General features: G+C 41.4%; 1 protein-coding gene across 1 annotated transcript in view; it reads left to right on the top strand.

Annotated features, from left to right (window-relative positions):
- The window catches only part of VPS41 (VPS41 subunit of HOPS complex), a 188550-nt gene that overhangs the window by 25807 nt on the left and 136512 nt on the right, over nucleotides 1-26231 (top strand). The window contains exons 3-4 of the mRNA XM_040473002.1: nucleotides 17422-17529; nucleotides 23551-23628. Of these exons, the coding sequence (XP_040328936.1) occupies nucleotides 17422-17529; nucleotides 23551-23628 (186 nt within the window). The remainder of the gene's footprint in view (nucleotides 1-17421; nucleotides 17530-23550; nucleotides 23629-26231) is intronic.

Here is a 26231-nt window from a genome sequence, read left to right as displayed (position 1 = left end):
GGGTGGAGGGTGGAGGGTGGAGGGTGGAGGGTGGAGGGTGGAGGGTGTGGGGTGGAGGGTGGAGGGTGGAGGGTGTGGGGTGAAGGGGGAAGGAGAACAGCTACTTGGTGCTCTGGATCCTCTGTCTGCCCGCCCGCCTGATTGTCCCTATTAGTAAGTTACCCTGAATAGAATCCTGTGTAAATGGTGTGGAGTGGTTTCCTTCACTTTTTTGGCATTAAAGTACCTTCTGAGTCTGGAGGATACTTACCTTCCTCCACCCTCGAATGGATTAGCTGCTTCTGGTGTGTACAGGCTTCCAGTAGAGACCGTAGCTTTCCCCTTCCTTTTCTAATAATGGGTTTGAAGACATTGTTTCAACGATGTGGCAAAATCAGAAGTAATGTATGTTCATTTTTTGAAATACTATAAAACAAGTAAAAAGAGGTAATTAGGTTTAGATAATTTTTCTCTCCCTTCTCCCATCCTTTTTAAAATTGTTTTTTATTTTTTAAATGTTTTATTTTTGAGAGTGAGAGAGAGGGAGAGCAAGGGAGGGGCAAGAGAGAGAGGGAGACCGAGAATCCCAAGCAAGCTTTGTGCTGTCAGCACAGAGCCCGGCTCAGGGCTCACACTCAAGAACCCTAAGATCATGACCGGAGCCAAAATCAAGAGTCGGATGCATAACGGACTGAGCCACCCAGGTGCCCATCCTTTTTTTAAATTTTTTAATGGCATTAGTAAACTTTACCAGGATTTTTTTCTTATTTCTTGTTATTATCTTTCATATATCTTCCAGCATCCCCTAGATTTTTTTGGTATTTGAATACTTCCTTGGAAAGTATGTTTCAGTGTGAGAATTTGTGCCCCGAGTCTTCTGAGTCCTGGTAACGTGCCCTTTAGGCAGATCTGCTGGAGGCAGCAGCGCTGGGGGAGTTAATCTCCACTCGGTAGGGGGGAGGGATAGAAGACCAGGAGTGAATGCACCCAGGCCAGGGTGGAGCTGTTGCTGCCCATTTCTCTAGTGAATGGGGGTGGTTAACAAAACCTCAGAGGCCACCTTGGGGAGAGGTGAGCGCTGGGTCTCAACAACTCCCCCTTCTGGATGATTTCGATTGCCTCCAGAGTTTCTCACTTGGGATGTTAGGTTCTGGAGTCCCTCTTTCCTTTTATAGTGTCTTCAGGACTGGTTTGGAGGGAAGAGGTCAGCAGTCCCGGTAAGCTGTCTGTCTTGGCAGGAGCTGTGTCTTAGGGTTTTGTAGAGAAACAGAACGAATAGGATCAGAGAGCGAGAGAACATCTGAGAGAGATCAGAGGGATCTGAAAGAGAGAAAGAGATTTGTTGTAAGGAGCTTGCTCATGGGATTATGGAGCTGGCAAATCCCCAAGTCTGCAGGGTGAGCCAGAGATCCAGGAGAGCCAGTGGTTTCACAGGCTCAACGCCAAGAAAGAGCCAAAGAGCCAAAGAGCCGGTGTTTCAGTTCAAATTCGAATACAGGGGGGCGCCTGGGTGGCACAGTCGGTTGAGCGTCCGACTTCAGCCAGGTCATGATCTTGCGGTCCGTGAGTTCGAGCCCCGCGTCGGGCTCTGGGCTGATGGCTCAGAGCCTGGAGCCTGTTTCCGGTTCTGTGTCTCCCTCTCTCTCTGCCCCTCCCCCGTTCATGCTCTGTCTCTCTCTGTCCCAAAAATAAATAAACGTTGAAAAAAAAAAAAACAAATTCGAATACAGGGGAAAAAAAAAAAAGCTGCCCAGTTTGAAGGCGGTTAGGTAGAAAGAACTTTGAGAGCTACTTGAGAGGGTTGGCCTTTTTTAATTTTTTTAATTTTTAAAAATTTACTTAAATTCAAGTTAACATTCAGCGCAATTTTGGTTTCAGGAGTAGAACGCAGTGATTCCTCTCTTACGTATAACAGCCAGTGCGCATCCCCACAGGTGCCCTCCTTCATGCCCATCACCCGTTTAGCCCATCCTCCCCCCCCCCCCCCCTCCAGCAACCCTCAGTTTGTTCACGGTATTCAAGATTCTCTTATGATTTGCCTCCCTCTCTGTTTATATCTTATTTTTCCTTCCCTTCCCATATGTTCATCTGTTGTGTTTCTTAAATTCCGCATAGGACTGAAATCATACTTGTCTTTCCCTGACTGATTTCGCTTAGCATAATACACTCTAGTCCCATCCACGTTGTGGCAGATGGCAAGATTTCATTCTTTTTGAACATCAACTAATACTCCACTGTGTATACATACACCACATCTTCATTCTGTTCGTCAGTCAGTGGGCATTTGAGCTCTTTCCATACTTTGGCTATTGTCGATAGCACTGCTGTAAACATTGGGGTGCATGTGCCCCTTCGAGTCAGCATTTTTGTATCCTTTGAATAAATACCTAGTAGTGCAATTGCTGGGTCTTAGGGTAGTTCTATTTTTAACTTATGAGGAACTTATGAGGAACCTCCATACTGTTTTCCAGAGGGGCTGCACCAGTTTGCATTCCCACCGGCGGTGCAAAAGTGTTCCTCTTTCTCCGTATCCTCGCCAACATCTGTTGTTGCCTGAGTTGTTCACTTTAGCCATTCTGACAGGTGTGAGGTGGTATCTCATTGTGGTTTTGATTTGTATTTTCCTGATGATGAGTGATGTGGAGCATTTTTTCATGTGTTGGTTGGCCATCTGGATGTCTTTGGAGAAGTGTCTACTCATGTCTTTTGCCCATTTCTTCACTGGCGTATTTGTTTTTTGGGTGTTGAGTTTGATAAGGTCTTTATAGATTTTGGATACTAACGCTTTATCTGATCTGTCGTTTGCAAATATCTTTTCCCATTCTGTCGGTTGCCTTTCAGTTTTGTTGTTTCCTTCGCTGTGCAGAAGCTTTCTACCTTGATGAGGTCCCAATAGTCCATTTCTGCTTTCATTTCCCTTGCCTCTGGAGATGTGTCTAGTAAGAAGTTACTGTGGCCTGCAGGAAATTTTGAGGAGGATTCTCTGAGTGGAGGGTGGGGGAAGACCAAAGTGGCAAAGAGTACAAAGGACCAGAGAACATCACCACAAACAACAAATCTGCAGATAATACAACGGCACTAAACTCATATATTTCAGTAATCATTCTGAAGGTAAAGACTAAATGCTCCAATGGAAATACATAGGTTGTCAGAATGTATTGATAGATAAGATCCATCTATCTGCTGCCTACAAGAGACTCATTTTAGATCTAAGGACACCTGCAGATTGAAAGTGAGGAGATGGAGAACCATCGGTCATGCCAGTGGAAGTCAAAGAAAGCTGGAGTAGCCGTATTTATATCAGCCTTTTTGTTCTGTTCAGGCCTTCAACTGATTGGATGAGGCCCACCCACACTGGAAAGCACAATCTGCTTTAAATTAGTCTACCAGTTTAAATGTTAATCTCATCTGGGTCACCTGGGTGGCTCAGTTCAGTTAAGCGTCTGACTTCGGCTCAGGTCATGATCTCGCGGTCTGTGAGTTTAGCCCCGCGTCGGGCTCTGTGCTGACAATTCAGAGCCTGGAGCCTGCTTCGGATTCTGTGTCTCCCGCTCTCTGCCCCTTCCCCACTCACGCTCTCTCTGTCTCTCTCTGTCTCTGTCAAAAATAAATAAAACATTAAATAAAAAATAAACATTAAAAATTTTTTTAAATGTTAATCGCATCCCAAAAATCTTCCTCACAGAAACACCCAGAATAATGATGGACCAAATATCTGGGCATTTCATGGCCCAATCAGGTTGATACAAAATTATCACAAGCCTTGAGAGTTTTGTTCTTTCCATACAGTCGTATCCTCTGTGAGATCATCCAACAATGATGTATTTGTTTTTCATTTTCTTGTCTTTGACCTTGACTGAAAGTTCTAGATCAGCTTTGAAAAATAGTGATTAATAGACATCAGTGAGTCCTGTTGCTTCTTTTCATTGTTTAAGTGAAGTGTCATGTTGGCTTTGATTTCAAATGGTTGTTCTCAGCTCTTAAAAGAAACCTTTTTATTTACTGAAAGCTTTTCTTTTTTTTCTCTCAAAGAAGCAGAAATGAGTGTGGAACTTTGTAAATGCTATTTCAGTGTCTGTCAGTGTGGTGCTACAGTTTTTTTTCCTTCGGTCTATTAAATAATGAAATCAGATTTCTTAATATTCAGTCTTTGTGTTTCTGTGATATTTGATCTTAAAAGTATTCTATTAATGTATTTGCTGGGTTTAATTTGTGAACTCCTGTTTGGAATTTTTACACTTAAATTCTCCTATGAGATGACTGAACTCTGCTTTTTTCCCTGTGATGTACTCTTTGGGAGTTTTGGTATCAGGTTATGCCGCCTTTTCAGAATGAATTGGGAAATTTTTATTTCCCTGTTATGGGACAGTTTAAATAACTTAGGCATTTACCTTTTTTACCTTTATTTTTGAGGGTGGGGGTGGGAAGAGAGCGTAAGGGAGGGGCAGAGATAGGGTCCCAAGCAGGCTCTGTGTGCTGTCAGCACAGAGCCCCAGGCGGGACTCCAACTCACATATTGGGAGATCATGCGCTGAAATCAAGAGTCAGACGCTCAACCGACTGAGCCACCCAGGCGCCCCATAACTTAGGCATTTTCTGCTTGAGTGAGAGTTTTCAATAGAACATGCTTAACAGTCTAGGCCAGATACCCTTCTGCAGGTAGTACTGAGACGACTTTTATTTTCTGTTTATTCTGTTTGTGTTTAAAAAGCGCCAGCCCTTGGACTTAAGATTCAGTTTTCTAGTTGACTAATGCATTCTTAACTTTACCTTTCTTGAGTGTTCTCTGGTTCCCTGCAGTGCCCCCCTCCCTGCTTCCAGCGTTCTCCTGGTCCTGCAGTGCTTATGGCTGGGGCTCCCAGACTGTCCATAATGCCCTGCCGTATGTTAGGGGCTTTTGGTCTCTGCTGGTAGGAGAAAGAGGTAGACTGATGGTTGTCAGGGCTGGAAGTGCAGGCATGGAGAAACAGCGGGCAGAGGTTGCACATAGATGCCTCCTCCTGGAGAAAACAGCCCCTAAGGGGTGGGCGGTCCTCTTTCTGGTGGAGTGGGTCAGGCTCGAGGTCATGGGCATGGGGGATGGTGGGAAAGCTAAACATCTTTCTACTTTTCTTCAGATTATGTTTTCATGGAACACATCAAGGTGTGTCATAAACTCACCGTTCATTTTCAGCATTTGTATCAGTTTCTCCTTGATTCTGGTAATACTTCGTCTTAATTGTTATTGCTAGTGTAGGTTTTTAAATCTGTTTCTTCACTGAAATTTTTGAGAAGCTGTCAGACTCTGGTCGGGGGGGCCGGCAGGGTGCTTCTCTGCATCGAATATGGAGTGTGCAATTGAAAGATGTTTGGGAGGTATTTAATCTTCTCTAAAACATAAAATAGTCTTGGGAATTGTAGCATTTTCCTTTCCCATATAACAAGAAACACATGCCTTATACATGTAGATTTTTCATGAACATTGTTTTAGCTGGCAAGGTTTCTGTCTGCTGTTGCAGTTAGAAGATGATAGAGCTTCATTTCTGTGAATTTCTCTGTAATTCTAATTTCTACCAATAACCGAATAGCCACTAGCTTCCCTCTGGGAAGCTTCCACTTCCCAGACTCCCTCCATTCCATCCCTCCCCCCCGTGTCTGCAGAACACATAGTTTAGATGATCTGTGTAGTTCCTTTTGACTGATAGCTTATGATTTGGATTTTCCTGTGCGGAAATCTAAATGAGAAGGTCGTAGAAAAGCTTCTACTGAACTCGGTCTGCTGGTACCGCGTACTTTTGTTTTCGCTGGTCTTTATTAGGTACCCACAGTTTTGTTAGGTGACGTTCAGAACAGTGAAAAGGCATAAACCCTGCTTCTCAGGATCTTGTGATCACCAAGGGATATTGGGAAGAAAGGAAAAGAGGGTTATGTTGGCTTTCGGGGCGGAAATTGTCCACCTGAATGGCATACCTTGAAGATTGGTGAGGTTATTCCATATTGGTGGAAGGAAATGAAAAGCTTACTTGCTTTTTTCATTCCCCCCCTCCTCTATATATTCTTATCGCTTTCCCAATATAAAATAAATGATGGGAGTTGATCCTGTTTATGGTATATGGCTTAGGGCACGGGAACCTTCACCTTATTTTTTTTCCTCCTTGAATTGAACATGCAATTCTGATGCTACAGGGCAAAGGAGAGACCAGGGTTTATGAAGACTGCATATCTTGTGAATCTTAAGTAGAGCTCTTCAATTATTAGAGGCTCAACTTTTTCTCACCTTCGTACTCCGTGTTGCGGTAAGGAAAGCAGCTTTGAGAGATAAGGATCTGAGTTCAGTAGACATCAAGTTTTGAAGAGGATGTTGAACAATGGCTTTAAAAATAGCATTTATTTCTATAATAACAGAAAATATAGAAAATATGGGCAATAGCTCCCAATAGTGATTATTTGCTATTGTCTTTAGTGGTCACATCAACCCTGTGATGGGGGTCCTGCTATCATTCCCCCATTCTACAGATGAAAAAAACTGAAGCTTAGAAAGGTTACTATTTTGGTGCTTATTCTTCTGACTCCCCCCTCCCCCCCCCTTAAGCTTCTCCAATAAAATTTGGATCACGCAGGGACGCCTGGGTGGCTCAGTTGGTTAAGCATCTAACTCTTGATTTTGGCTCAGATTGTGATCTCATCATTCATGAGATTCAGCCCCACGTCAGGCTCTGCACTATCAGCACAGAACCTTCTTGGGATTCTTGCTCTTCTTTCTCTGCCCCCCCACCTTCAAAATAAATAACGTTAAAAAAATTGGGGTCAATTTTGAAGAAGAAGAAGACCAAAGCAGGAGGCATCACAATCCCAGACTTTAGCCTCTACTACAAAGCTGTCATCATCAAGACAGCATGGTATTGGCACAAAAACAGACACATAGACCAATGGAATAGAATAGAAACCCCAGAACTAGACCCACAAACGTATGGCCAACTCATCTTTGACAAAGCAGGAAAGAACATCCAATGGAAAAAAGACAGTCTCTTTAACAAATGGTGCTGGGAGAACTGGACAGCAACATGCAGAAGGTTGAAACTAGACCACTTTCTCACACCATTCACAAAAATAAACTCAAAATGGATAAAGGACCTGAATGTGAGACAGGAAACCATCAAAACCTTAGAGGAGAAAGCAGGAAAAGACCTCTCTGACCTCAGCCGTAGCAATCTCTTACTCGACACATCCCCAAAGGCAAGGGAATTAAAAGCAAAAGTGAATTACTGGAACCTTATGAAGATAAAAAGCTTCTGCACAGCAAAGGAAACAACCAACAAAACTAAAAGGCAACCAACGGAATGGGAAAAGATATTTGCAAATGACATATCGGACAAAGGGCTAGTATCCAAAATCTATAAAGAGCTCACCAAACTCCACACCCGAAAAGCAAATAACCCAGTGAAGAAATGGGCAGAAAACATGAATAGACACTTCTCTAAAGAAGACATCCGGATGGCCAACAGGCACATGAAAAGATGTTCAGCGTCGCTCCTTATCAGGGAAATACAAATCAAAACCACACTCAGGTATCACCTCACGCCAGTCAGAGTGGCCAAAATGAACAAATCAGGAGACTATAGATGCTGGAGAGGATGTGGAGAAACGGGAACCCTCCTGCACTGTTGGTGGGAATGCAAATTGGTGCAGCCGCTCTGGAAAGCAGGGTGGAGGTTCCTCAGAAAATTAAAAATAGACCTACCCTATGACCCAGCAATAGCACTGCTAGGAATTTATCCAAGGGACACAGGAGTACTGATGCACAGGGGCACTTGTACCCCAATGTTCATAGCAGCACTCTCAACAATAGCCAAATTATGGAAAGAGCCTAAATGTCCATCAACTGATGAATGGATAAAGAAATTGTGGTTTATATACACTATGGAATACTACGTGGCAATGAGAAAAAATGAAATATGGCCTTTTGTAGCAACGTGGATGGAACTGGAGAGTGTGATGCTAAGTGAAATAAGCCATACAGAGAAAGACAGATACCATATGGTTTCACTCTTATGTGGATCCTGAGAAACTTAACAGGAACCCATGGGGGAGGGGAAGGAAAAAAAAAAAAAAAAGAGGTTAGAGTGGGAGAGAGCCAAAGCATAAGAGACTGTTGAGAACTGAGAGCAAACTGAGGGTTGATGGGGGGTGGGAGGGAGGAGAGGGTGGGTGATGGGTATTGAGGAGGGCACCTTTTGGGATGAGCACTGGGTGTTGTATGGAAACCAATTTGACAATAAATTTCATATATAAATAAAAAAAAAATTGGGGTCATGCAACGCACATTTTATGATCTACTTTTTCAATTAATAGGACATTTTGAGAACACTTCCCTTGTTATTAAATAGTCTTTGAAAAATGATTTTAGGGCCTTTATAGCATTTAATCTTACAAAATGTATTTAACCCAGAGTTTCTCAGTCTTGACGCTATTGGCATTTGGGGCCGGATAACGTTTTGTTCGGGAGATTGTCCTGTGCATTGTAGGATGGTTAGCATCCTCTCTGGCCTCTCCCCACTAGATGCTAGCAGTGTTTCTCCTCCCACTCAGTCGTGACAACAAAAATGTCCCCAGACATTGTCAGATAAATGTCTTGGGGGAATAAAATTACCCTTGGTTTAAGAACCTCTTATTTAACCATATGTATTTTATGCTTTTAAAAATATATGGATATGTATAGACTCATTGTGAATTAACTATCTGTATGAAAAAGTGGACCCATGTCATCTAGATTACATCTATCAGCTCTAATTTCAGCTACTTTCTTTGGTTCATATATTTTCAGTAATAGCAATATTGCTTGGAAGTCAAAACTTAACAACATTATTTGCATTCATATAAGAATGTAATTGCTTATCTGTCACCAGTCTGATGGAAAGGCATCCTGGGAGCATTGACCACAGTTGTTTTATTGTAGATGAATTCCATTATCTCCATGTCACTTTCCTAAAAAGTTTGGTCATTGAGGCAGCTATAATACCTAGGGTTATTAATGGAAACCAGAAGTTACTTTTTCAGCTTGTTTAGGTAGTTTTCTTGATACGTTTTGACATTTAAGGATATATAAAGCCATCTTTTCTACCAGTCATCTTTTTATCTAAAGAAAATTGTATTTTGTAATAGAACTGTATAGCCTCCAGTAATTAATAGTTGCACTTGACCTTTTAAGGTAGTAGCATTCATTTGGTGGGCAGGGGATGGTAGGCAAAACAAAGCTAATTGGAATCGTTAGTCCTTGGTTAATTGTGAATCTTTCGTTCAGGGATTTTACACAGTTTTTTCTCATCATAGATCTGTTCTTTCAGGAAAAGTTCAAGATTAGCATGAGGTATTTGGAGATGTCCTGTAATGTGCATGTATATGCATGTATGTTTACTGATAACGTTATAGTTTCAAATAGATGTATTTACACAATAATGTATAGTTCTTGACTTTGTTGACAATATGGTATTGTAGTGAATAGGTCTGTTTCTTAAAAATTTGTTAGTTATGGGGTGCCGGGGTGGCTCAATCAGTGAAACATCTGACTCTTGATTTCAGCCCAGGTCATGATCTCACAGTTTGTGGGTTCCAGCCCCACGTTGGGCAGAGCCTGCTTGGGATTCTGTCTCTCCCTCTCTCTCTGCCCCTCCCCTGCTTGCTCACGCTTTCAAAATAAATTATCTTTTAAAAAAATTCATGTTTTTGAAACTTAAATTATTTGTTTTGATTGACTTAAAGTATAGTTTGAATTATGCTTAAAATTTTTCATTTGTATTTGGCACAACTGTTTTATTTTTCTTTTTTCCCTCTCCCTTCTCTATTAAGTAGTGATTACAGAGATTTTAATATACCATGGGACTTCTTTCAAAGTGAATTACTTGTAAAGAAAGAACATTTTTTAAAATATAGATTTTCTAAAATTCAAATGTCCTGGTACTAGATTTCAATAGCTTTTTAAAACATATTTTACAATATCAATTATATAGATTTCAAACATATAAGGGTGAGTACCAGTTTTGAATATTTCAGTTCCCCTTAAGCTAATTAGAATTCTAGAGAGAATGTTCTAGGTTTTCTTTTATACCTTCATACCCATGATTATTCATTTGCTTTTTATTAACACTTGATTTTTTACTGCAGAAGTTCAAACTGCATTTTTTTTTTTTTTATGATGGCAGTGTCCTTATTGTATCTAGCTTTAAAGCATTGATTGATTATTTCCTAAAAAGATTTGCCCCTTGTCAGATGCAGTGGTGACATGAGGCCAAGTAAACAGTTCATCTTATCACACTTTCTTTTTTTTTTTTTAATTTTTTTTAAATTCTTTATTTTTGAGAGAGAGTGAGACAGAGTGTGAGTGGGGGAGGAATAGAGCGAAAGGGAGACCTGGAATTCAAAGCGGGATCCAGGCTCTGAGCTGACGCGGGGCTTGAACCCACAAACTGCGAGATCATGGCCTGAGCTGAAGTCAGACGCTCAACCGACTGAGCCACCCAGGCGCCCTGTCACACTCCCTTCCCTGAATGTTCAGCTGAGGTCTTTCTCCTAGATGAAGCTGGCTGGGACAAAGCCCATCTCTGTAGAGTGAGGTTGTGATTTGTCAGGGAGTGCTCACCTGCTGGCATTTTCCACTAGCTTAACTTGGGTCTTATATCTCCCCTGTCCCTTTCAGCATGTCTAGTATTTTATTTCGGGGGCGGGGGGGACAGAACAAAAAATAATCCCACTGCATTTTCATAAAGAGATAGTATCCAGAAATAACATTTTAAGCTCTGTATTAATAGTAACAATAAAAAATACAGCGCTCTTTGTTTGCTGCCTGAATACATGTGATGCACATTTTTTCAAAGTAAAATTCTTGGTCCTCTGGGCAGTGGTATATAAAATATACCCATGTGCGAAGGACCTGGATAAAGTTAAAACAGGATGAAAAATTGGTTCTAAATACCAAAAAAGCTTTTCTTGTACATGAATTTTAAGTTATCAGGTGAAAAGTGCAGTATTTCTTGTGCCTATACACATCTAAGTTAGGTGACAGGATTTCTGCTGTGAAAATTTACCCTACAGTGTTAGGAACAAATGCCCAAATAGTTTCTCAGGTGGAAATCTTTAATTGCCTTAATTGGTTATCCGCAAAAGCCATTCTTTTGCTTTTAAGTTTCAACTCCGTAGGAGTGGTATGATTGGGATATCGGATTGGGATAGGATAGGATTATGATATGAAATTTGTTTTTCAGATACTGTTTTAGAATCCTATAGGGTGGTTTAAAGGACTTTTAATTAAAAGTGCTATACACTTAGTGAAAATCCGTGTTAGCTGAGGAATTGATTCTTGTGAAAGGAAAGCTGCAAATTTTTCTTGTATGGGTAAATGTCACTCTTTTCATATCTTCGCTTTGCTGCAAGCCAGGACTTATACTGTTCCACTAGGTTGTCATAGAAACGCACTTAACTGTCATCTCCACTTGACTGTTGATGGTTTTATTTGTAGGTTTGCAAGATTATTAAAATTTAACAAAAATTATTGATTTGCCTTTTATTAGCACTGGGTTGTTTTCCATGGAAATTAAAACTGCACAAAAGTCTTTTTTTTTTTCCTCTTAAAAATTTTTAAAGATGACACTATATTAAATCTGCTTGATTTAAAAAAAAATACATATATTTAAAATGGGATCTATAGTCTGCAGCAGAATAACCTCCATGAATTGTATTTTTGAATCACTTTCCATTTTCTTTGTTTACAGCATGCAGGAAAAAAAAAAACAAACAAGTTAAAAAGCAGGCTAGAGGTGAATTTTTAACATAAAAGATACCTGTCAGAAAAGTGTGCAGTGCTACATCAAGTGCCTAATATTGGAGTTTTCATTTTATTTATGGTTTTTGAAGCCTAGCACGAATGCTTCAGTGAGCTGTGTTGTGAAAGTATTTATTTTTGTATGTTTATGTGAGAGAAATTATTTAGTTTTCACTTATAAATAAGACAGGCAAACCTTATTTACAGTAACTTTATCTAATGGCCCGTGGATGACTGCTTTTATGCAAAATAGTCAAGAGGCTAGTATTAACTTTTCACATTGGATGCACATTTGATGTCCAGACTTCAGCAACATGTGGCATCTTATTATAAAGACTAGCATTCAGGGTTCAATTTGTATTTAACACATTTACTCCAGAAGGCACACATCATCTTTGCCACATTTAATGTTAACTTTGTAAGGATTTCTGTTTCTTGCCTGTAGGTACATAAGTAGAAATCTTTCTTTTGTTGCTTTTTGTAATTTTCCTTTTTATGGGTTTTCTTAGACTTGGTTAATTTGTTATTTTAACAACAGGTCACTTCTAACATACGACAGCTCCTTGGGTTGACTTTCATCAGTTATCTTTTTATTTTTACTTTTTAGAGCATGCAAGTGGGGGAGAAGGGTGGAGGGAGGGAGGGGGAGAGTGGTGGGGGGAGACAGAGAATCTTAAGTAGGCTCCATATTTAGTGCAGAGCCTGATGCAAGGTGCAGTCCCACAACCCTGAGATCATGACCCAAGCTGCAATCAGGAGACAGATGCTCAATTGAATTAACCATCCAGGCATTCCCTGTCAGTTACCTTTTTAAAGAAGTATGGATCTTTTAGATAACCATATGTATTATACTTCCTTTTGTCACTAAAGTTATTCTCGCAAAGTTAGTAGTGGGTACATCATCTTTGATTTTTCACAGTTACTAAATAACTAATAGCTTGTATACACTTGGGGAAGAATATTTGATAGCTCATCAGAGACATGGAATACTGATTTTTTTTTTCTTAAATCAGATTTTTTGATTTTAAAATGTCATTACTTCTGTAGCTAGCCTGCACAATAGCCCCCTGATGATCCTCACCTGTTATTCCTGCCCTTGTGACCTTCCCCCCAAAAACTGAATTGTGGCTGACCTTTATGATAAATGGAATATTGCAGGAGTGTGCCTCTTAGGCTAGGTCATATATAACTGCTTTCTCTTGGATCACTCACTGTGGGAGAAGTCCCTTTCCATGTCCTGAGGACACTCAGGCAGCACTAAGGAGAGGTCCATGAAGCGAGGAACCAAAGCCTCCTGCCAGCAACCAGCATTGACTTGACAACTGAGTGAGCCATTGTGGAAGCAGATGCTCTAACCCCAGTCCTGCCTTCAGATGATTGCAGCCTCAGCTGACATCTTGCCTGTGACCCCACGAGAGACCTTAAGTCTGAACCACCCAGCTAAGCCAGTCCTGTATTGCTTACCCACAGAAATATTAAATATTTAAAATTTTTTTTAATTTTGAGAGCGAGCATGTGAAGGGGTAGGGGAGAGAGAGAGACAGACAGACAGACAGACATGGAGAGGAAGGAAGGAAGGAAGGGAGGAAGGAAGGTAGGAAGGTAGGAAGGAAGGAAGGTAGGAAGGAAGGAAGGAAGGAAGGGAGGAAGGAAGGGAGGAAGGAAGGGAGGGAGGGAGGGAGGGAGGGAGAGAATCCCAAGTAAGCTCCGTGCTCAGCACAGAGCCCAATGCTGGGCTCGATCCCATGACCCCAGGACCATGACTTGAGCTGAAATCAAGAGTTGGATGCTCAACCAACTGAGCCACCCAGGAGCCCCTAAATTAATATTTAAATAGTTAAAATAATGTGTATTGTCTTAAATCAGTACATTTTGGCATAATGTGTTATGCAGCAATAGAGGACTAATGCAGCTACTGAACACTTTTAAACGTTTCCTGTTGATCACGTAGTTCATAGTTATTTGTAGGCATAGGGGTTGTGGAGGCTTCTGTTATGATTTGTAGCATTTGATAGGAGATTAGGTAGTGTACTATACAAGTCATTGACTTTAGGGCATTCATAACTCTGAATTTTGGCTCTGCGTACGTGCCTTGATGAAATTAAATTTATGATCATAATTTTATGCTGAAACTCTGTAAAATGGAATAATTATTCTTAACTCTTGGGTGTTTTTTTTAAGTCAAGATGAAGTGAGATATCTGATGTTAAGTCTGTTATATGACGTTCTGTTATATGAATGTCACCCTTTCCCCCGGTGACAATGTGGTTCTGTGACCTAGAGGTAAAGACCGCTCTTGCCATTTGAGTTTGCACCTCTGCCTGGTGCGTCATAATCTTCAACAGGCCCAGCACAATCATTTTCCTTTTACTTACTTTTTCTTTTTTTATAATTTTTTTTTCAACGTTTTTTATTTATTTTTGGGACAGAGAGAGACAGAGCATGAACAGGGGAGGGGCAGAGAGAGAGGGAGACACAGAATCGGAAGCAGGCTCCAGGCTCTGAGCCATCAGCCCAGAGCCTGATGCGGGGCTCGAACTCACGGACCGCGAGATCGTGACCTGGCTGAAGTCGGACGCTTAACCGACTGTGCCACCCAGGCGCCCCGACTTACTTTTTCTTTTTACTAGGACGTGCCTAGGTGTGATTTTCTTCATATTTATCTTGCTTGGGATTACAGAACTTCTTGAATTTGTGGGTTGATGTCTGTCAGTTTCAGGAAATTCTCAGTTCTCTCCTATTCTCCCCTAACCCCTGGCTTATTTTCCTTATTCTTCTGGGACTGTAATTAAAAGTGTTAGCCCTTTTCACTGTGCTCCTCATATCTCCTATCCTTTTTCTGTATTTTTCATCCATTTTTCTACTCTGGCTTCCCTTTGGAGATCTATTTGACCTGTTTTACACTTCAGTAAGCCTTTCCTTAGCTTTGCTAACCTTCTGGTAAGCCATCTGCTGCATCTTAGTTTCAGTTTTAAAATTTCTACTTGATTCTTTTTTACAGATTATAATTCCCTGTTGAAAATTTTTATCTTTCATCTGTCTTCTCCATCTTCTTTTATTGACCATACTAATCATAGTTACAGTAAAGCCCTTTTTGATGATTCCAGGTCACCTGTGGGTCTACTTTTATGGTATTTTCTCCTCTTTGAGTTTTAGTCACTGGGTCCTATCTTGTGGCATACCTTGTCATTTTTTTTTTTAATTGATTTTGATATTTATTCTCATTATTGTGAGTGAAAATGGTAGAGGCCCCAGTACTTTTATACTCCAAAGAGAAGTTTTCTTTTTCCCAGGAGTCCCCTTGTCCTTTACTGGACAGATAGGTTGGTAGTTACATACCTTAATCCAGTCAGGGGTTGAACTGAGTCAGAGACACACTGAAGTTTGGGTAAGCTACTTTTTCATGTCCCCTGGGGACCTGGGGTTCCAAGTAACGTGTGGTGTTCATCAGGACCTCATTTGTTGGTAATTCCTGGACTCTAATTCTTATCTTCTAAGCACATCAAGGCAGCTATTTTGTATTTTTGAGGCTTTGTGTTTAGCTTTTTAGCCTCATGCCCCATGTAGCTTTGGAAATTGGCAATTGTCTCATGGGGAAAATTGGCTGTGTAACAGGCTTACTTCTCTGCCTCTCTCCTCCATTGGGATCTTAGCCCCTCCAGTTTCCTGTTTTGTTACTTGAGTCCTACAAGTGCCAGAAGATTTGCGGCTTTTCCTACCCTCAGTGGTGGCCATCTTCCGAGGCAGAGCCTGGGTTCTCAGCCTCTTGTCCTATACCCAGAATCAGTAAATGGCTGGAGATTGCCAGCTCACCTTTCTGTGGTTTCTCCACCATCTTGGAATCTTGGCCCTTCTAGTTCAGGTTGCTTCAGCAGCCCTTTAATTGATGCCTTAGACTCGTGCTGTGTATTTCATTCAGCCTTTCTAGAGGCTTAGAGGTGGGAGCATTGGTGTGCCTGAAGCTATCTGAATGTTAGCGGGAAAGTGAGGACTATACAATTACAGTACTTTTGAAGGGAATGTCAGTGAGTAGGTTGTTTTCATGAACTTCTGTTTTGGCCAGCTTTATCCTGTCACACTTATTGGTACATGCACATTTTATAGTTTGTCATTACATGTTGATACAGTAAAATAACATCTTTTCCTGAGTCCTCATAATAATTTTTTGTAATTCTCCTTGATTTAATTCAGAACCATTATAGGCCACATAGATTCCTAACTTTGTTCCATAACTGTGAGGATTAAGGATATCTTTTGTTGTTGTATCAATAGTTAGGTTGAACATAGAAAGTGAGTAATAATACATACAAAACAACTAAGAAATTTTTAACACATTTAAAAAAATTTTTTAATGCATTAGGTTTATTCAGATGAAAGTAAATGGTACATTTTCTAACATAAATGATCATGGGTTACCAGTTTTTATAATTAAAATATTTTTTGATGTATGAATACAGTTTGTACATAAAATTTCCAATTTCCTTTCTTTGATTTTTTTTTTGTAATTATATTTTTCTAACTAAAATGAGATATTCTCAAATCCAGCAAAAGTATTTATGGTCTTAAAATACAAAATCCACATCTTTAGAAGTTTATTGTATTCCTGTCTCACTGCTGTTTTTTGTCCATGACGTCAAAGTGACCAGTATTTTGCCCACACATCTTTTATTGGCATATATGGACGTACGGTTTTTGTATTTATTTATTTATTTGTCTTTATTTATTTTTGAGACAGAGAGAGACAGAGCATGAATGGGGGAGGGTCAGAGAGAGGGAGACACAGAATCCAAAACAGGCTCCAGGCTCTGAGCTGTCAGCACAGAGCCTGATGTGGGGCTCGAACTCACAAACCGCGAGATCATGACCTGAGCCAAAGTTGGACACTTAACCGACTGAGCCATCCAGGTGCCCCTGTTTTTTTTTTTTTGTTTTGTTTTTTTTTTAAGTTTAGGTATTTATTTTGAGAGAGAGAGAGAGACCGTGCGAGTGGGGAAAGGGCAGGGAGTGAGGGGGGAGAGAATCCCAAGCAGGTTCAGCACTGTCAGCTCAGAGCCCTATGCAAGGCTCAAAGTCACAAAATCACAAGATCATGACCTGAGCTGAAACCAAGAGTTGGACGCTTAACTGTCTGAGCCTCCTAGGTGTCCCTGGGTAGATAGTTTTATATTTAATATGCCAAGGTTGATTACTGTCGACGGTAAGTATGTATACTCCTGTCCTCAACTTTTGAATGTATTCTACTTGTGAAGTTGTAACAGTTGATGTACCCAATTGGAAAAATGGAAACCTGAAGCTCTATTTTTTTTTTTTAATTTTAATTAATTTTTTTGAGAGCTAGAGAGCACAAGCAGCTGAGGGGTAGAGAAGGCGAGACAGAATCCCAAGCATGCTCTGTGCTTCAGTGCAGAGCCCAGTGCGGGGCTTGAACTTGCAAACTGTGAGATCATGACCTGAGCCAAGATCAAGAGTCGGACACTCAACTGACTGAGCCACTGGGGCACCCCAAAACATTAAGATCTTAACCTTTACCTATAGTTGTAGTTATTGACGATCATGGAGGAAGCCATCTCTGTTCCCCCTTAAGAATAATGTGTTTCGAGTCTATTTCAAATCTGTGATGGCTGTCATTTTCTCTGTTTTTTGTGTAGGAAGAAGAAAGTGAGGAGGAACCCAAACTGAAGTATGAAAGGCTTTCCAATGGGGTAACTGAAATCCTTCAGAAGGACGCAGCTGGCTGCATGACTGTCCATGACAAGGTAAGGTAGCCCTTGCAGAGGATTCTTCTCAAAGTCCTTTCTGTTGTTAAGTTTGTGTCTCCTCTCGACTCCTGATGATTTTGGTGGTGGCTTTTTCCAGTAATTGTATCTCCCTCCCACTCTTCCTTTCTTCTTCCTCTCCAACAGAAGAATGAAAACGACAACCAAAAACCTGATACGTATGTACACACATGCACACACACACACACACACACACACACACACACACAGAACACATTGCAAGGGTGTATCAAGTAGAATTTAGATAGATGTGAAAGATTTCTAGCAAGTAGTTCTCGGCAGCTCTATCACTTTAAATTCTTCAAACTGTTAGTAGTAGAGTTGGGAAGTGTTCAGACTGGAAATCATGTAACACTCAGTGCTTTCATGATGGGAGGAGATGTTGCATCGGAGGTGTTAGGAATCATTAGAGCGGCCCCAAATGATTACTTACATATTTTATGGGTTAATACGTTCCACATCTGGGACTCTGCCTTAACAAAACCCCCACCAGCTTTGTGAGTCCCCCACCAGCACCCTTTGCCTCTTGGACCAAAACAAAATGTGTTCTGAAGGGGGAGTATTGGAGGCCTGTCCTTTTCTCCCCTGTGGGCCTCCACAAGTGAGGCAGTCTCCCCAACTCTGATCCATCCCCTGGCTTCATCCTGAATCACCTGTAGTGTTTCTTCATCCTCCTCCTTCCCTCTACCCTTCCTTTTGTTTTTAATGTTTTTTCTTTTTGAGAGAGAAAGCTCAGAAGCAGGGGAGGGCAGAGGATCTGAAGCGGGCTCTGCACCCATAGCCGAGAGCCCAGTGTGGGGCTCAAACTCCCGAACTGTGAGATCATGACCTGAGCAGAAGTCAGACACTCAGCCGACTGAGCCACCCAGGCTCCCCCTACCTTCCTTTTTACTTCAGGTTTCATCCCGCTGTTAATAGAACGCTTGTTCTCTCTTGCTTTAACCAGAAACCGCCTCCCTCGGGGCACCTCTTGTTGTGGCTGTCCCACCATCTACCCCTTCTCATTGTCGCCATCTTCCAGTCTGGCATGGCGACCACATCCCAGCCTGCTCGTCACCTTGCTTCGCTCGCTGAAGACTGGCCTTGCCATCCTTCTTGCGGGCCTTTTTCTTGATCTTAAATTTCAGTTTCCATGACTGCCCCCCAGGGACGCCTCCCCAGAATAGCGTGCCCGTTTATCCAGGTGCCTCGTTAACAGTTCCACCTTTTGTTCCATTTTTGCCAGAAGCTTGGCTCCCCCATCATGAGCGCCCCTTCTGCTCCCTCTGTAATCTCACATCTGGTTTTTGTTCTCTGTCCCATTTGGCAGCACCACAGTCCCTTTTGTCACCTAAGCCAAAGCTGGCTCTTCCTCTGCATCCACCCAGTCATTCCTAAGTCCTGGTGATTTTCTCCCTTTCCCTGCCTGTGCTCCCAGACCACTCCCTTTTCTAGTTTAATTTTTTTTTTTTGATGTTTATTTATTTTTGAGACAGAGGGAGACAGAGCACGGTGGGGGGGGGCAGAGAGAGGGGGAGACACAGAATCCGAAGCAGGCTCCAGGCTCTGAGCTGTCAGCACGGAGCCCGATGCAGGGCTTGAACCCATAAACTGTGAGATCATGACCTGAGCCGAAGTCGGACGCTTAACCAACTGAGCCACTCAGGCACCCTTCCCTTTTCTAGTTTAAACCCCTCTGCTGCCTGGTTGCCAGATCATCTGTTGAAAATACAGGTTTAAAACCCTTGGGTGATTTTCACCATCTGCTACGTAAAGTCTCAGCTCCTTCATGTGTGGCACGTGAGGCCCCCTAAGATTCTGCCCTCTTGTGTAACCGGCTTTATGTCTTACCCCTTTCTGCTGTATGGGTGGTATTCTGGTAGCAGCGTGTGGCTGTTTTTACTCACACCCTCTCTTCTGCCCAGATCCTACCCCCATCCCACCTGCTCGAGTCTGTTGGTGTAGGCATTTGTCTTTTCTCTTTGGAACTTACGCACATGTTGCTTTGCAAATCCACAGCACTTCTTTCTACTAAAAACAATCTTCCAGGGGTGCCTGGGTGACCCAGTCAGTTAAGCATCCGACTTCGGCTCGCATCATGATCTCACGGCTCATGAGTTCGAGCCCTGCGCCGGGCTCTGTGCTGACAGCTCAGAGCCTGGAGCCTGCTCCAGATTCTGTCTCCCTTTGCCCCTCCCCTGCTCATGCTCTGTCTCTCCCTCTCTCAAAAATAAACACTTAAAAAAAAAAAAAAAATCTTCCAGAAATTCAAGTCTGATCATGTAATCCTCTGTAGAATTCTTTAGTGGTTTCCTGATGTCTTCATGATGTGGAAACATTCTCCCACACCCTTTTCCTCACCTGTCTTTCATCTCCATAAATATTCAGATGCTTTCTGTTAGCCAACCTTTCCAGCCTTATTACCTGTCTCTTCCTTGGACGCAAACTGGATGCTCCCACCATGTAAAACTATTTGTCATTTCTTGACTTTGTCCTGCCCTTTTTTTTTTTTTCCAAAGTTTATTTATTTAGAAAGAGAGAGGGAGAGAGAGGAGAGGAGCAGAGAAAAGGAAACAGAATCCCAAGCAGGCTCCACACCATCAGTGCAGAGCCCAACATGGGACTCGAATACACGAACCGTGAGATCATGACCTGAACCAAGATCAAGAGATGAACACTTAAACGACTGAGCCACCCAGTACCCCGACTTTGTCCTGCTTTTTGTAGGACTCCATGCCTTTGAGCAAGTTGTAGTCACTCTGCCTAAAATGATCTTTACCGCGTCCTGTCCCATCAGCCTCAGGGTGTACAGTCTAACTCCTCCTTCAAAGCTCAGCGAGCTGACACCTGCTGTGTTCCAGAGGGTCTTAGAGATGCTCCCATTTTAGGCATACTCTTTAAATTTAATTAATCAGCCCTTTCAATCTACCTCCCTCATTATACCATCACCTTTGAAGTTACACCTGCTTATTATCGAAGCGTATATAGGTGTTTTTTGTCTGTTGAATGAACCTCTGGATGAAGTGGGGAGCACGGTTTGCCCGCCCAGAGACCACACTTTAACACCATAATTAACCAGGTTGGTCAAGGAGCCTTCTGACAGTGGGAACTGTACTCAGTACTGACTTTTAGAACATGCACTCTTAACATGATGCCCATGTTTCTATTTATGAAGCCTCTGATCCAGTTGAGAGTATCTTGGCTCTTAATTCTAGCCTTAGGTGTGCCAGTGATTGACTGTTTCCAGGGAGGGCCTATCAACTCCTGGGGCTTCTTTTCTCATGTCGAGTTAAAGGCACTCCCTGCTCTAATATTTTGAATACTATAAAATGGTATGCGAAACATAGATGATTTTATACAGGTGATCACGTATGAAACAGGCTCCTTCTTGTTCCCTTCGTGGGGTCTGAAGGACTGCTTATGCTTTTCTTCTGCTTCCACAAAGTCCGCTCATTCAGAGTAAAAGCAGTTAAGCAGTTATTCCAGGGGATGGGATGGGTCAGAAGGATTGGATGCCCTGTCTGCTAGTTCATAAAAGGAGTCAAGTTTCTATAATTAAATATGGAAGGGACTAATTAAATTATGCTTATCCTTTGCCCATCCTGGATTTTAAGTGTTCCCAGGTTAAAAATGCAATGGTTACAATAGCTCAAGGCTTTTAATGGCTGGAAAGAATCACATGAAAAACATTTTTTTAAATATTTTTTTTTATTTTTCAGAGAGAGAGAGAGAAAGAGAGAGACAGTGAGCAGGCATGGGCAGAGAGAGAGGCAGACACAGAATCCGAAGCAGGCTCCAGGCTCTGAGCTGTCAGCACAGAGCCTGACGTGGGGCTTGAACTTGTGAACCGCGAGATTGTGACCTGAGCCACCCAGATGCTCCTGGGAAGAATCACATTTAAAGGGTTTATATTTACCTTTGTGATTTGTAGCCAAGTTTGCATTTTTGTTGTATTTTGAATAGTCTGAAGCATGTGTAAGGGAAAGTGTGACTCCTCGATAGTCTCAGTAGTTAGATTGTCTAAGACCTATACACTTGTCTTATCGAGACTTTTTTTTTTTTAAGGGCACGTAAAGTATTTATTTCTAAAAGGCAGCAGCAACAATTGATCTAATCCAAATGATGAAATGTTTTAGTAAACAAAAGGTAGCTTGTCCTAGAAACTGCTGCATTTGTGTTCAGAAGTGTTCTAAAGTAATTATGGTTTCAGGTTGAAACAGGAAAATCAAAATAATTACGTTTTCTTTCTATCTGAAATATTAAGTGAATGAAACTAGCAATTTTGAAAGAAAGAAAAAGGGAAGGAATTAATATTTGGGTGCTCTGTATAGAACCTTTAAAACTTTTGATAAAATCAAGTATAATTGGAAGTTCAAGAATGGCCTCCACAGAGGTATTGCAGAATCATCCAGTGTTAAAGCAGTTTAAGGATCCAAGCCCCCTTAGTTTTCTGACAAACTAAATACAGTATTTATGAGGAGAATCAATACCGTCCAGTACTTGGGGCCCAGTGAGCTTTTAAGACTCATTGTTTCACCATAGACCGCTGCGGAATGAAGCGGAGTATTTGTTTTTAGCTAGTAGTATGTGGGTTTTTTTCTATTCAAATACTGTCCGAGTGTCACTGTGGAGAAAAAATTACAAGCATCTGAGCCATCTGAGTCCTCTGTTTCTGATTAGAATGTTCTTTTGCTTTGGAGGCAACGTCCCGGTTTGGTTTAAGTATTCAGACTAATTTCCCCCTAGAATTACCTCTTGCCCCTTCGTTTGCAGGGCCCGGGCATCCGCTTACACCAGGCTGGCTGTCTGCCCTGGATGAATAATCGGCACGGCACCTGGTGCATTCAGGCAGGCCTGTGCGGCCAAATCGTCATACCTAGTTATGTCTGCACACCTGATGTTTTATTAACCAGTATTGATTTTTTTACCCGGGGGACTTTTTTCTTCCTGAAAAAAGGCAACCTTGCAAGAGTGAAAGGCATTGCAGGGGATGAATTTCTAATGAGCCCCTTCTCTCCCTTTTTGTGACTTCTCTTTAATGTAGCTTCATATTTTAAATGAAATTTCATTTTCAGCAATTCCATTTTGATAAAATCCTTTTAAACCTTGACTTCCTGTAAGGTTATTTTTATAAACATTGTGCTGCTTGGCTAAAACGCTTAGTAGTGACTGTAAATTTCAGCATTTCATTATAGGTTGCAACGAAGCATGCTCACATGCAATGAAAGACCTAGAATTTGGAACATTTGAGTAATGGGGAAAGGAGTAAAATGGAAGAAAAAAATCTCCTGTTCTATTTCAGGTAGTTCTCAACTTTCTTCAGGTTTGTTTAGGGTTGGTTCAAAGAATTAAAGGAACGGTGGGAGTCCAGAACTTTCTCCTACCATAAACTGAATACGTAGTTCAGCAGTTATTTTGTCACGGGAAAGGATTCTTTTCGCATTAGGATATAAACATCTGTAGTCCGTGTTACCCACTAACTTTTGTAGAGTATCTAATGCTAACTGATGATGTAAATGCTTCTGAGCTTTTCATCCCCCAACAGGACTCAGATTTTGCTTCCTAAAAAACAGTACTCTGTTGTTTGTGCGCATGTACATATATGTTTGTTCAACCCACATGATAGCACAGATTTACACATTTGCCATAAATTAAGGGGGGTTTCATCATTTCCTTTTGACTTTGAGCTCAACTGTAGGTTGTTCGTGCTTTCCCAGCTGCATGTGAATTTGCTGCCCCAGTCCGTCAGGCATTGTGTACAGACCGCAGACACACCATTAGTCGTCAGTAGATGAGGGTCGTCATGAGTCATTCTGACAGCCAGCGTGCACTCCTACGGCAGTCAGCCCTGCTCTCTTCTTTCCCTGAAGCTGGAAACAAGCCTCCTCCAACGCGTGCGCATCTTCCGAGGCACTGCAGAGATCACTTACGCATTCAGAGTGTCGACTTTGAAATTGGTTTGGTTGCTAAATGTGCGCTGGTGGGCTCACTAATAAACTCCCCCCTCTGTTCTTCTTGCAGTTTTTGGCACTGGGCACACATTATGGCAAGGTTTATTTACTTGATGTCCAGGGGAACATCACTCAGAAGTTTGATGTAGTAAGTATACGGTGTAAAATAATGTATGAGCTAAATAAACTTCATGCTGAAATTTTATGCTTTACATTATTAATTTTAGCAGTGTAATAGTATAAAGAAGGGGTCTCCATCAATTAAATCAGAGTGCTTAAATGTAACTGAATTTTACAGTATGCTAAAAATTATAACGGTGAACGTAAAAGGAAAGAGGTCTATATATATACATACATTTTATGTTTTGGCTGAGTATCTTTTGTATATAAACTCCATTTAAAAGTTAATTTTTATAAATCCATTGAATTGTAATTCTTGAGTTGATGATACTCATCCCTTTGGCTTTGAATGGTATTCAAAATATTTCTCTGTGCGTTTTAAATTAGAACAGTGTGGAATATCTAGGCGAGTTGTTATTTAAAAAAAAAAAAACACTTCTTTTATTAGTGAATACTGATCTTAATTTACGTATCGGGGGAGGTTGTAGAATCCTTAAAGTGTAAAGCCCTCTCATTTGGTCAGTAGTAAGCATATGCCCCACCATCTTCTCTAGATGCCAGATGTAACTGAAGATTGATCGGTCACCTTGTTGGTTCAGGTTATCTCTCCTAGATACATAAAGCTAGTATTTTATGTGAATGTTTTCATGCTTGGTCCCTTAGGGGATTATACAGATTGAAAGTGAAGAGCGAAGCTTTTTAATTTATTAATTTTGATTCGGAATCATTGAGGATGAAGGAAATGTTGAATCTGAAGCTGGATTTTGGTGTTTAAGATATACCTTGAAAGCTTCAAGAGCGTCCATGCTACTGTGAATGTGAACACTTGGGGTGAACGGGGTGCTCGTTTTAAAGGGCAGATATTACTTTTTCAAAGAGTGCATCAGCACCTGTTGAAAGATCGATTGTAAGGGATTGGTGTAGTTTACAAAGGAGCCCCCAGTTTCTGATTTGGGCACATTGTGTCTGAAAGGAATAGGTTCCTTTGTTTTACTTAAAAGAGACTGAACCACTGAATGTTGATGGATTCTTTTGGAACAGTCCACGAAAGGGACTTGTGTGCACTAATCATACTAACATATCAGGCAAATTGTGGGTTCTGGCTTTTCTTCAGCATCTTTCAGACCAGAGGAATATACTTTTGATCCTCCCTATACCTCTTGGACACCCATCTTGGTGACATAAGCCTCTGTTCTTTCAGTTGCCCTCCATTAAAATGTGTAGTTGGTGCTGGGGAGAGCTCTTTTTCGTCGTGGTACCTGTATCTCCTCATCTATAAAACAAAAATGAACACAAACAAAACAAACAACAACAAAAAAATTCCACCTTTCTGGTCTCTTGAACCTCCTGCTCCAGTTTGATTATCTGACACTGTGCTTCTAAATCAGTCTCTTTTAAGTATTGTATAGAAGTTGCAGTGCTTGGGGCGCCTGGCTGGCGAGGTCAGTTAAGTGTGTCCGACTCCATTTGGGCTCAGGTAGGTCATGATCTCCCAGTTCGTGGATTCGGGCCCCTCATTGGGCTCTGTCTGTCAGTGGAGGAGCTTGGGATTCTCTCTCTCTCTCTCTCTCTCTCTCTCTCTCTCTCTCTCTCTGTCTCTCTCTGCCCTTCCCCCATTCTCTTTCTCTCTGTCTCAAATAAATACACTTAAAAAATTGCAGTGCTTGATTGCTGAGGATTATGGGCATACCTGCTGGTTCAGTTGCCAAAAGAGAAACCAAGAAAAATACGGTAGGAGTTTATTCATGTGTTCGTTCACTCATTCATTCATTCATTCATTCAGTCCTGTGTCTACTCAGTATAAGCCTTCACTACCTCTTCTCTCCTGTCAGTTGTATCCAGTATATCACGTATCCTCTTTCAGGTAATTTATGGTGTCATCTCTAAATTTGCCCACAGCTTTTTTCTTTTTTTTTAATATCTTTCCATACGACATCTTCGAAAAATGTTTTCTAGAACCTTGCCTGCCCCCCGCCCCCCCCCCCTTTTTTTTTTTTGGCAAGGAGGGAAAGATGGTTTGGTGGTATCTTGTTTACCTTCCCAAAGAATTTGATAATCTTCTGTATTAAGGTTTTTCATGAGACCCTGGCTTCTTCATGATCATTACCATATTAGGCATATGACTTTCAGGTGACAAGTTTCCTATTGTCCTCTTTTGAAAGGAGCCTTAATGTACAGCTTTTCATCTGAGTTTTTTCTTCTAGTGTTTTCTTTTTCTGTTTCTGATGATGTGATTGCTTTGTGGGTCTCTGTATCACTTTTTTTTTTTTTTAAGTTTATTTATTTTGAGAGAGAGAATATGTGTGTGTACCTGAGCAGGGGAGGGATTGAGAGAGAGAGAGAGAGAGAGAGAGAGAGAAGGAGAAGACAGATTGAGAGAGATAATCCCAAACAGGCTCTGTGCTGTCAGTGCAGAACCCATGAACCATGAGATCATGACCTGAGCCGAAAGCAAGAGTTGGACACTCAATTGACTGAGCCACCCAGGCGCCCCTGTGTCACTCCTTTTAAAAAAGGACTCTTTCAGTAAATACTATGATGCCTTGAATTTGCCGGTTTTCTTCGAATGTAATGATTGCTGTTTTAATCCAAAACTTCATTCTTCATTAGAAATGCGGTGAGAGTGAACAA

Source organism: Herpailurus yagouaroundi, unplaced genomic scaffold, assembly GCF_014898765.1.
Source record: "Herpailurus yagouaroundi ecotype Mexico unplaced genomic scaffold, PumYag 100, whole genome shotgun sequence".
Lineage (NCBI taxonomy): Eukaryota > Metazoa > Chordata > Mammalia > Carnivora > Felidae > Herpailurus > Herpailurus yagouaroundi.
The sequence above is the reverse complement of the archived record's forward strand: the minus strand, read 5'-3'. Positions and strand labels throughout refer to the sequence as shown.